We start from the raw sequence: 12,699 nt of genomic DNA, 5'->3' as shown, positions 1-12,699 counted from the left end.
TCAATCCCCAAACTAATCCCACTGCCCCACTCTGTCCCCATTGCCCTGTATCAATCCCCAAACTAATCCCACTGCCCCACTCTCTCCCCATAGCCCTGTATCAATCCCCAAACTAATCCCACTGTCCCACTCTCTCCCCATAGCCCTGTATCAATCCCCAAACTAATCCCACTGTCCCACTCTCTCCCCATAGCCCTGTATCAATCCACAAACTAATCCACTGTCGCACTCTCTCCCCATAGCCCTGTATCAAACCACAAACTAATCCCACTGTCCCACTCTCTCCCCATAGCCCTGTATCAAACCCCAATTGGGGGAGGGGAAAAGGGAATGGGAGTGAGATGGGAAGGTGGTGGCAAAGATGAAATAGCACACACTGGGGAACAGAGGGATATAGAGAGAGGACACACTGGGGAACAGAGGGATACAGAGAGAGGACACACTGGGGAACAGAGGGATATAGAGAGAGGACACACTGGGGAACAGAGGGATATAGAGAGAGGACACACTGGGGAACAGAGGGATATAGAGAGAGGACACACTGGGGAACAGAGGGATATAGAGAGAGGACACACTGGGGAACAGAGGGACATAAAGAGAGGACACACTGGGAACAGAGGGATATAGAGAGAGGACACACTGGGAACAGAGGGATATAGAGAGAGGACACACTGGGGAACAGAGGGATATAGAGAGAGGACACACTGGGAACAGAGGGATATAGAGAGAGGACTCACTGGGAACAGAGGGATATAGAGAGAGGACACACTGGGGAACAGAGGGATATAGAGAGAGGACACACTGGGGAACAGAGGGATATAGAGAGAGAGGACACACTGGGGAACAGAGGGATATAGAGAGAGGACACACTGGGGAACAGAGGGATATAGAGAGAGGACACACTGGGGAACAGAGGGATATAGAGAGAGGACACACTGGGGAACAGAGGGACATAAAGAGAGGACACACTGGGGAACAGAGGGATATAGAGAGAGGACACACTGGGAACAGAGGGATATAGAGAGAGGACACACTGGGGAACAGAGGGATACAGAGAGAGGACACACTGGGGAACAGAGGGATATAGAGAGAGGACACACTGGGGAACAGAGGGATATAGAGAGAGGACACACTGGGGAACAGAGGGATATAGAGAGAGGACACACTGGGGAACAGAGGGATATAGAGAGAGGACACACTGGGGAACAGAGGGACATAAAGAGAGGACACACTGGGAACAGAGGGATATAGAGAGAGGACACACTGGGAACAGAGGGATATAGAGAGAGGACACACTGGGGAACAGAGGGATATAGAGAGAGGACACACTGGGAACAGAGGGATATAGAGAGAGGACTCACTGGGAACAGAGGGATATAGAGAGAGGACACACTGGGGAACAGAGGGATATAGAGAGAGGACACACTGGGGAACAGAGGGATATAGAGAGAGGACACACTGGGGAACAGAGGGATATAGAGAGAGGACACACTGGGGAACAGAGGGATATAGAGAGAGGACACACTGGGGAACAGAGGGATATAGAGAGAGGATACACTGGGGAACAGAGGGATATAGGGAGAGGACACACTGGGGAACAGAGGGATATAGAGAGAGGACACACTGGGGAACAGAGGGATATAGAGAGAGGACACACTGGGGAACAGAGGGATATAGAGAGAGGACACACTGGGGAACAGAGGGATATAGAGAGAGGACACACTGGGGAACAGAGGGATATAGAGAGAGGACACACTGGGGAACAGAGGGATATAGAGATAGGACACACTGGGGAACAGAGGGATATAGAGAGAGGAGACACTGGGGAACAGAGGGACATAAAGAGAGGACACACTGGGAACAGAGGGATATAGAGAGAGGACACACTGGGGAACAGAGGGATATAGAGAGAGGACACACTGGGGAACAGAGGGATATAGAGAGAGGACACACTGGGGAACACAGGGATACAGAGAGAGGACACACTGGGAACAGAGGGATATAGAGAGAGGACTCACTGGGAACAGAGGGATATAGAGAGAGGACACACTGGGAACAGAGGGATATAGAGAGAGGACTCACTGGGAACAGAGGGATATAGAGAGAGGACACACTGGGAACAGAGGGATATAGAGAGAGGACTCACTGGGAACAGAGGGATATAGAGAGAGGACACACTGGGGAACAGAGGGATGTAGAGAGAGGACACACTGGGGAACAGAGGGATGTAGAGAGAGGACACACTGGGGAACAGAGGGATATAGAGAGAGGACACACTGGGGAACAGAGGGATATAGAGAGAGGACACACTGGGGAACAGAGGGATATAGAGAGAGGACACACTGGGGAACAGAGGGATATAGAGAGAGGGCACACTGGAGAACAGAGGGATATAGAGAGAGGACACACTGGGGAACAGAGGGATATAGAGAGAGGGCACACTGGAGAACAGAGGGATATAGAGAGAGGACACACTGGGGAACAGAGGGCTATAGAGAGAGGACACACTGGGGAACAGAGGGATATAGAGAGAGGACACACTGGGGAACAGAGGGATATAGAGAGAGGACACACTGGGGAACACAGGGATACAGAGAGAGGACACACTGGGAACAGAGGGATATAGAGAGAGGACTCACTGGGAACAGAGGGATATAGAGAGAGGACACACTGGGAACAGAGGGATATAGAGAGAGGACTCACTGGGAACAGAGGGATATAGAGAGAGGACACACTGGGAACAGAGGGATATAGAGAGAGGACTCACTGGGAACAGAGGGATATAGAGAGAGGACACACTGGGGAACAGAGGGATGTAGAGAGAGGACACACTGGGGAACAGAGGGATGTAGAGAGAGGACACACTGGGGAACAGAGGGATATAGAGAGAGGACACACTGGGGAACAGAGGGATATAGAGAGAGGACACACTGGGGAACAGAGGGATATAGAGAGAGGACACACTGGGGAACAGAGGGATATAGAGAGAGGGCACACTGGAGAACAGAGGGATATAGAGAGAGGACACACTGGGGAACAGAGGGATATAGAGAGAGGGCACACTGGAGAACAGAGGGATATAGAGAGAGGACACACTGGGGAACAGAGGGATATCGAGAGAGGACACACTGGGGAACAGAGGGATATAGAGAGAGGGCACACTGGGAACAGAGGGATATAGAGAGGGGATCTTTACAAAATCCTGGGTCTATCGTTCTGTGACCCAGTCTCTCTTCAGGGACAATATTTCTCAAAGTCAGCTGCCCCGCTGCTGGATGGAGCCGGTTTCTCACAGATAAATTGGAAAACTCTGTTGCAGCGAACATCATTAAATCCAAATGTATCTTCACCGTCCTCTTTAGAAAATGTGCCACAGTCCTCATGGTTCGAATTATCCGGTTGGTTGTTCAGCCAATGAGAATCACTTTGACTGTGGAAAGATATCCATTAAATTCCAATCGGAGTTAGGAAAAAATTCCAACAGATTCTCGTATCAATCCCAAAATAATCCCACTGCCCCACTCTCTCCCCATAGCCCTGTATCAATCCCCAAACTAATCCCACTGCCCCACTCTCTCCCGAAAGTCCTGTTTCAATCCCAACCAATCCCACTGCCCCGCTCTCTCCCCATAGCCCTGTATCAATCCCCAAACTAATCCCACTGCCCCACTCTCCCCATAGACCTGTATCAATCCCCAAACTAATCCAACTGCCCCACTCTGTCCCCATAGCCCTGTATCAATCCCCAAACTAATCCCACTGCCCCACTCTCTCCCCATAGCCCTGCATCAATCCCCAAACTAATCCCACTGCCCCACTCTCTTCCCATAGCCCTGTATCAATCCCCAAACTAATCCCACTGTCCCACTCTCTCCCCATAGCCCTGTATCAATCCCCAAACTAATCCAACTGCCCCACTCTGTCCCCATTGCCCTGTATCAATCCCCAAACTAATCCCACTGCCCCACTCTCTCCCCATAGCCCTGTATCAATCCCCAAACTAATCCCACTGCCCCACTCTCTCCCCATAGCCCTATATCAATCCCCAAACTAATCCCACTGCCCCACTCTGTCCCCATTGCCCTGTATCAATCCCCAAACTAATCCCACTGCCCCACTCTCTCCCCATAGCCCTGTATCAATCCCCAAACTAATCCCACTGTCCCACTCTCTCCCCATAGCCCTGTATCAATCCCCAAACTAATCCCACTGTCCCACTCTCTCCCCATAGCCCTGTATCAATCCCCAAACTAACCCCACTGTCCCACTCTCTCCCCATAGCCCTGTATCAATCCCAAACTAATCGCACTGCCCCATTATCTCACCGCAACTCTGTATCAATCCCAAACTTATCCCACTGCCCCACGCTCTTCCCAAAACCCATTATCATTTCCCAAACTAATACCACACTCTCGCTCTCTCCCCATAGCCCTGTATCAATCCCAAACTAATCCCACTGTCCATCTCCACGATCACCCTGATCACCGGTGCCCCACAGGGCTGTGTTCTCAGCCCCCTACTATCTTCCTTAGACACCTATGACTCTGTGGCCAAATTCCATTCCAATTTGATTTTCAAGGTTGCTGACGACACCACCGTAATGGGTCGGATCTCAAACAATGACGAGACAGAGTACAGGAATGAGATAGAGAATCTGGTGAACTGGTGCGGCAACAATAATCTCTCCCTCAATGTCAATAAAACCAAGGAGATTGTCATCGACTTCAGGAAGCGTAAAGGAGAACATCCCCCTGTCTGCATCAACGGGGACGAAGTAGAAAGGGTCGAGAGCTTCAAGTTTTTAGGTGTCCAGATCACCAACAACCTGTCCTGGTCCCCCCATGCCGATACTTATAGTTAAGAAAGCCCCACCAATGCCTCGACTTTCTCAGAAGACTAAGGAAATTTGGCATGTCCGCTACGACTCTCACCAACTTTTACAGATGCACCATAGAAAGCATCCTTTCTGGTTGTATCACAGCTTGGTCTGGGGCTCCTGCTCTGCCCAAGACCGCAAGGAACTCCAAAAGGTCGTGAATGTAGCCCAATCCATCACGCAAACCAGCCTCCCATCCATTGACTCTGTCTACACTTCCCGCTGCCTCGGGGAAAAGCAGCCGGCATAATTAAGGACCCCCCCCCCCACACACCCCGGACATTCTCTCTTCCACCTTCTTCCATCGGGAAAAAGATACAAAAGTCTGAGGTCACGTACCGACCGACTCGAGAACAGCTTCTTCCCTGCTGCTGTCAGACTTGCATTAAGTTGATCTTTCTCTACACCCGAGCTATGACTGTAACATTATATTCGCACTCTCCTTACCTTCTCTATGAACAGTATGCTTTGTCTCTACAATGCGCAATAAATAATACTTTTCCCTGTATCCCAATACACATGACAATAATAAATCAAAGGAATGAAATCAAATCAAATCAAATCTACGCTCATAGCCCTGTATCAATAACAACCTAATCCCACTGCCCCGCTCCTGCCCCATAGCCCTGTATCAATAACAACCTAATCCCACTGTCCCACTCTCTCCCCATAGCCCTGTATCAATAACAACCTAATCCCACTGTCCCGCTCTCTCCCCATAGCCCTGTATCAATAACAACCTAATCCCACTGTCCCGCTCTCTCCCCATAGCCCTGTATCAATCCCCAAACTAATCCCACTGCCCCTCTCTCTCCCCATAGCCCTGTATCAATCCCCAAACTAAACCCACTGTCCCACTCTCTCCCCATAGCCCTGTATCAATCCCCAAACTAATCCCACTGTCCCACTCTCTCCCCATAGCCCTGGATCAATCCCCAAACTAATCCCACTGTCCCACTCTCTCCCCATAGCCCTGTATCAATCCCCAAACTAATCCCACTGCCCCACTCTCTCCCCATAGCCCTGGATCAATCCCCAAACTAATCCCACTGCCCCACTCTGTCCCCATAGCCCTGTATCAATCCTCAAACTAATCCCACTGTCCCGCTCTCTCCCCATAGCCCTGTATCAATCCCCAAACTAATCACACTGTCCCACTCTCTCCCCATAGCCCTGTATCAATCCCCAAACTAATCCCACTGTCCCGCTCTCTCCCCATAGCCCTGTATCAATCCCCAAACTAATCCCACTGCCCCACTCTCTCCCCATAGCCCTGTATCAATCCCCAAACTAATCCCACTGCCCCACTCTGTCCCCATAGCCCTGTATCAATCCCAAACTAATCCCACTGTCCCACTCTCTCCCCATAGCCCTGTATCAATCCCCAAACTAATCCCACTGTCCCACTCTCTCCCCATAGCCCTGTATCAATCCCAAACTAATCCCACTGCCCCGCTCTCTCCCCATAGCCCTGTATCAATCCCCAAACTAATCCCACTGCCCCGCTCTCTCCCCATAGCCCTGGATCAATCCCCAAACTAATCCCACTGTCCCACTCTCTCCCCATAGCCCTGTATCAATCCCAAACTAATCCCACTGCCCCGCTCTCTCCCCATAGCCCTGTATCAATCGCCAAACTAATCCCACTGCCCCGCTCTCTCCCCATAGCCCTGGATCAATCCCCAAACTAATCCCACTGCCCCGCTCTCTCCCCATAGCCCTGTATCAATCCCCAAACTAATCCCACTGTCCCACTCTCTCCCCATAGCCCTGTATCAATCCAAACTAATCCCACTGCCCCACTCTCTCCCCATAGCCCTGTATCAATCCCCAAACTAATCCCACTGCCCCAGTCTCTCCCCATTGCCCTGTATCAATCCCCAAACTAATCCCACTGCCCCAGTCTCTCCCCATTGCCCTGTATCAATCCCCAAACTAATCCCACCGCCCCACTCTCTCCCCATAGCCCTGTATCAATCCCCAAACTAATCCCACTGTCCCACTCTCTCCCCATAGCCCTGTATCAATAACAACCTAATCCCACTGTCCCACTCTCTCCCCATAGCCCTGTATCAATCCCCAAACTAATCCCACTGCCCCACTCTCTCCCCATTGCCCTGTATCAATCCCCAAACTAATCCCACCGCCCCACTCTCTCCCCATAGCCCTGTATCAATCCCCAAACTAATCCCACTGTCCCGCTCTCTCCCCATAGCCCTGTATCAATCCCCAAACTAATCCCACTGCCCCACTCTCTCCCCATAGCCCTGTATCAATCCCCAAACTAATCCCACTGTCCCGCTCTCTCCCCATAGCCCTGTATCAATCCCCAAACTAATCCCACTGCCCCACTCTCTCCCCATTGCCCTGTATCAATCCCCAAACTAATCCCACTGTCCCGCTCTCTCCCCATAGCCCTGTATCAATCCCCAAACTAATCCCACTGTCCCGCTCTCTCCCCATAGCCCTGTATCAATCCCAAACTAATCACACTGCCCCGCTCTCTCCCCATAGCCCTGTATCAATAACAACCTAATCCCACTGTCCCGCTCTCTCCCCATAGCCCTGTATCAATAACAACCTAATCCCACTGTCCCGCTCTCTCCCCATAGCCCTGTATCAATCCCCAAACTAATCCCACTGCCCCTCTCTCTCCCCATAGCCCTGTATCAATCCCCAAACTAAACCCACTGTCCCACTCTCTCCCCATAGCCCTGTATCAATCCCCAAACTAATCCCACTGTCCCACTCTCTCCCCATAGCCCTGGATCAATCCCCAAACTAATCCCACTGTCCCACTCTCTCCCCATCGCCCTGTATCAATCCCCAAACTAATCCCACTGCCCCACTCTCTCCCCATAGCCCTGTATCAATCCCCAAACTAATCCCACTGTCCCGCTCTCTCCCCATAGCCCTGTATCAATCCCCAAACTAATCCCACTGCCCCACTCTCTCCCCATAGCCCTGTATCAATCCCCAAACTAATCCCACTGCCCCACTCTGTCCCCATAGCCCTGTATCAATCCCAAACTAATCCCACTGTCCCACTCTCTCCCCATAGCCCTGTATCAATCCCCAAACTAATCCCACTGTCCAACTCTCTCCCCATAGCCCTGTATCAATCCCAAACTAATCCCACTGCCCCGCTCTCTCCCCATAGCCCTGTATCAATCCCCAAACTAATCCCACTGCCCCGCTCTCTCCCCATAGCCCTGGATCAATCCCCAAACTAATCCCACTGTCCCACTCTCTCCCCATAGCCCTGTATCAATCCCAAACTAATCCCACTGCCCCGCTCTCTCCCCATAGCCCTGTATCAATCGCCAAACTAATCCCACTGCCCCGCTCTCTCCCCATAGCCCTGGATCAATCCCCAAACTAATCCCACTGCCCCGCTCTCTCCCCATAGCCCTGTATCAATCCCCAAACTAATCCCACTGTCCCACTCTCTCCCCATAGCCCTGTATCAATCCAAACTAATCCCACTGCCCCACTCTCTCCCCATAGCCCTGTATCAATCCCCAAACTAATCCCACTGCCCCAGTCTCTCCCCATTGCCCTGTATCAATCCCCAAACTAATCCCACTGCCCCAGTCTCTCCCCATTGCCCTGTATCAATCCCCAAACTAATCCCACCGCCCCACTCTCTCCCCATAGCCCTGTATCAATCCCCAAACTAATCCCACTGTCCCACTCTCTCCCCATAGCCCTGTATCAATAACAACCTAATCCCACTGTCCCACTCTCTCCCCATAGCCCTGTATCAATCCCCAAACTAATCCCACTGCCCCAGTCTCTCCCCATTGCCCTGTATCAATCCCCAAACTAATCCCACCGCCCCACTCTCTCCCCATAGCCCTGTATCAATCCCCAAACTAATCCCACTGTCCCGCTCTCTCCCCATAGCCCTGTATCAATCCCCAAACTAATCCCACTGCCCCACTCTCTCCCCATAGCCCTGTATCAATCCCCAAACTAATCCCACTGTCCCGCTCTCTCCCCATAGCCCTGTATCAATCCCCAAACTAATCCCACTGCCCCACTCTCTCCCCATTGCCCTGTATCAATCCCCAAACTAATCCCACTGTCCCGCTCTCTCCCCATAGCCCTGTATCAATCCCCAAACTAATCCCACTGTCCCGCTCTCTCCCCATAGCCCTGTATCAATCCCAAACTAATCACACTGCCCCGCTCTCTCCCCATAGCCCTGTATCAATCCCAAACTAATCCCACTGTCCCGCTCTCTCCCCATAGCCCTGTATAAATCACAAACTAATCCCACTGTCCCACTCGCTCCCCATAGCCCTGTATCAATCCCCAAACTAATCCCACTGCCCCGCTCTCTCCCCATAGCCCTGTATCAATCCCCAAACTAATCCCACTGTCCCACTCTCTCCCCATAGCCCTGTATCAATCCCCTAACTAATCCCACTGCCCCGCTCTCTCCCCATAGCCCTGTATCAATCCCCAAACTAATCCCACTGCCCCACTCTCTCCCCATAGCCCTGTATCAATCCCAAACTAATCACACTGTCCCACTCTCTCCCCATAGCCCTGTATAAATCCCCAAACTAATCCCACTGCCCCGCTCTCTCCCCATAGCCCTGGATCAATCCCCAAACTAATCCCACTGTCCCACTCTCTCCCCATAGCCCTGTATCAATCCCAAACTAACCCCACTGCCCCGCTCTCTCCCCATAGCCCTGTATCAATCGCCAAACTAATCCCACTGCCCCGCTCTCTCCCCATAGCCCTGGATCAATCCCCAAACTAATCCCACTGCCCCGCTCTCTCCCCATAGCCCTGTATCAATCCCCAAACTAATCCCACTGTCCCACTCTCTCCCCATAGCCCTGTATCAATCCAAACTAATCCCACTGCCCCACTCTCTCCCCATAGCCCTGTATCAATCCCCAAACTAATCCCACTGCCCCAGTCTCTCCCCATTGCCCTGTATCAATCCCCAAACTAATCCCACTGCCCCAGTCTCTCCCCATTGCCCTGTATCAATCCCCAAACTAATCCCACCGCCCCACTCTCTCCCCATAGCCCTGTATCAATCCCCAAACTAATCCCACTGTCCCACTCTCTCCCCATAGCCCTGTATCAATAACAACCTAATCCCACTGTCCCACTCTCTCCCCATAGCCCTGTATCAATCCCCAAACTAATCCCACTGCCCCAGTCTCTCCCCATTGCCCTGTATCAATCCCCAAACTAATCCCACCGCCCCACTCTCTCCCCATAGCCCTGTATCAATCCCCAAACTAATCCCACTGTCCCGCTCTCTCCCCATAGCCCTGTATCAATCCCCAAACTAATCCCACTGCCCCACTCTCTCCCCATAGCCCTGTATCAATCCCCAAACTAATCCCACTGTCCCGCTCTCTCCCCATAGCCCTGTATCAATCCCCAAACTAATCCCACTGCCCCACTCTCTCCCCATTGCCCTGTATCAATCCCCAAACTAATCCCACTGTCCCGCTCTCTCCCCATAGCCCTGTATCAATCCCCAAACTAATCCCACTGTCCCGCTCTCTCCCCATAGCCCTGTATCAATCCCAAACTAATCACACTGCCCCGCTCTCTCCCCATAGCCCTGTATCAATCCCAAACTAATCCCACTGTCCCGCTCTCTCCCCATAGCCCTGTATAAATCCCAAACTAATCCCACTGTCCCACTCGCTCCCCATAGCCCTGTATCAATCCCCAAACTAATCCCACTGCCCCGCTCTCTCCCCATAGCCCTGTATCAATCCCCAAACTAATCCCACTGTCCCACTCTCTCCCCATAGCCCTGTATCAATCCCCAAACTAATCCCACTGCCCCGCTCTCTCCCCATAGCCCTGTATCAATCCCCAAACTAATCCCACTGCCCCACTCTCTCCCCATAGCCCTGTATCAATCCCAAACTAATCACACTGTCCCACTCTCTCCCCATAGCCCTGTATAAATCCCAAACTAATCCCACTGTCCCACTCGCTCCCCATAGCCCTGTATCAATGCCAAACTAATCCCACGGTCCCGCTCCCTCCCCATAGCCCTGTATCAATCCCAAACTAATCCCACTGTCCCGCTCTCTCCCCATAGCCCTGTATCAATCCCAAACTAATCCCACTGTCCCGCTCCCTCCCCATAGCCCTGTATCAATCCCAAACTAATCACACTGTCCCACTCTCTCCCCATAGCCCTGTATAAATCCCAAACTAATCCCACTGTCCCACTCGCTCCCCATAGCCCTGTATCAATCCCCAAACTAATCCCTCTGTCCCGCTCTCTCCGGATCCGATGCTGGGACTCACCTCACTGAGGTCCCATCGACCCATTCCCAGTTTCCTTCACTATCTTGATCTGTGAGTCCAATCAGATACTGCTGATTCTTTTCCGGCATGGATTGGATTACAAAATTCTAGAGAAGAAACAAGTTTGTGGAGTTACTGTCACTGTCTCAACTCACACACACAGCTCCTTATCTCTGTGTTTACTCTGTATCTAACCCCGTGCTGTACCTGTCCTGGGAGTGTTTGATGGGGGACAGTGTAGAGGGAGCTTTACTCTGTATCTAACACCGTGCTGTACCTGTCCTGGGAGTGTTTGATGGGGACAGTGTAGAGGTAGCTTTACTCTGTATCTAACTCCGTGCTGTACCTGTCCTGGGAGTGTTTGATGGGGGACAGTGTAGAGGGAGCTTTACTCTGTATCTAACCCCGTGCTGTACCTGTCCTGGGAGTGTTTGATGGGGGACAGTGTAGAGGGAGCTTTACTCTGTATCTAACCCCGTGCTGTACCTGCCCTGGGAGTGTTTGATGGGGGACAGTGTAGAGGGAGCTTTACTCTGTATCTAACCCCGTGCTGTACCTGTCCTGGGTGTGTTTGATGGGGACAGTGTAGATGGAGATTTACTCTGTATCTAACCCCGTGCTGTACCTGTCCTGGGAGTGTTTGATGAGGGACAGTGTAGAGGGAGCTTTACTCTGTATCTAACCCCGTGCTGTACCTGTCCTGGGAGTGTTTGATGGGGACAGTGTAGAGGGAGCTTTACTCTGTATCTAATCCCGTGCTGTACCTGTCCTGGGAGTGTTTGATGGGGGACAGTGTAGAGGGAGCTTTACTCTCGATCTAAACCCGTGCTGTACGTGCCCTGGGAGTGTTTGATGGAGACAGTATAGAGGGAGCTTTACTCTGTATCTAACCCCGTGCTGTACCTGTCCTGGGAGTGTTTGATGGGGACAGTTTAGAGGGAGCTTTACTCTGTATCTAACCCGTGCTGTACCTGTCCTGAGAGTGTTTGATGGGGACAGTGTAGAGGGAGCTTTACTCTGTATCTAACCCCGTGCTGTACCTGTCCTGGGAGTGTTTGATGGGGACAGTGTAGAGGGAGCTTTACTCTGTATCTCACCCCGTGCTGTACCTGTCCTGGGAGTGTTTGATGGGGACAGTGTAGAGGGAGCTTTACTCTGTATCTAACCCCGTGCTGTACCTGTCCTGGGAGTGTTTGATGGGGGACAGTGTAGATGGAGATTTACTCTGTATCTAACCCCGTGCTGTACCTGTCCTGGGAGTGTTTGATGAGGGACAGTGTAGAGGGAGCTTTACTCTGTATCTAATCCCGTGCTGTACCTGTCCTGGGAGTGTTTGATGGGGGACAGTGTAGAGGGAGCTTTACTCTCGATCTAAACCCGTGCTGTACGTGCCCTGGGAGTGTTTGATGGAGACAGTATAGAGGGAGCTTTACTCTGTATCTAACCCGTGCTGTACCTGTCCTGAGAGTGTTTGATGGGGACAGTGTAGAGGGAGCTTTACTCTGTATCTAACCCCGTGC

At 51.8% G+C, this 12,699-nt stretch overlaps 1 protein-coding gene across 1 annotated transcript in view; it reads right to left on the bottom strand.

The window, feature by feature from the left end:
* Positions 1-3,144: 3,144 nt before the first annotated feature.
* Positions 3,145-12,699, bottom strand: part of LOC144487031 (CD209 antigen-like protein C) — a 48,638-nt gene continuing 39,083 nt past the window's right edge. Inside the window, exons 7-8 of the mRNA XM_078205075.1 lie at positions 11,180-11,286; positions 3,145-3,430 (exon numbers count right to left, since the gene is read on the bottom strand). Of these exons, the coding sequence (XP_078061201.1) occupies positions 3,235-3,430; positions 11,180-11,286 (303 nt within the window). The 3' untranslated portion in view covers positions 3,145-3,234. The remainder of the gene's footprint in view (positions 3,431-11,179; positions 11,287-12,699) is intronic.

The sequence above is a fragment of the Mustelus asterias genome, unplaced genomic scaffold (assembly GCF_964213995.1).
Source record: "Mustelus asterias unplaced genomic scaffold, sMusAst1.hap1.1 HAP1_SCAFFOLD_555, whole genome shotgun sequence".
NCBI lineage: Eukaryota > Metazoa > Chordata > Chondrichthyes > Carcharhiniformes > Triakidae > Mustelus > Mustelus asterias.
This window is presented reverse-complemented; position numbering and strand designations above follow the sequence as displayed.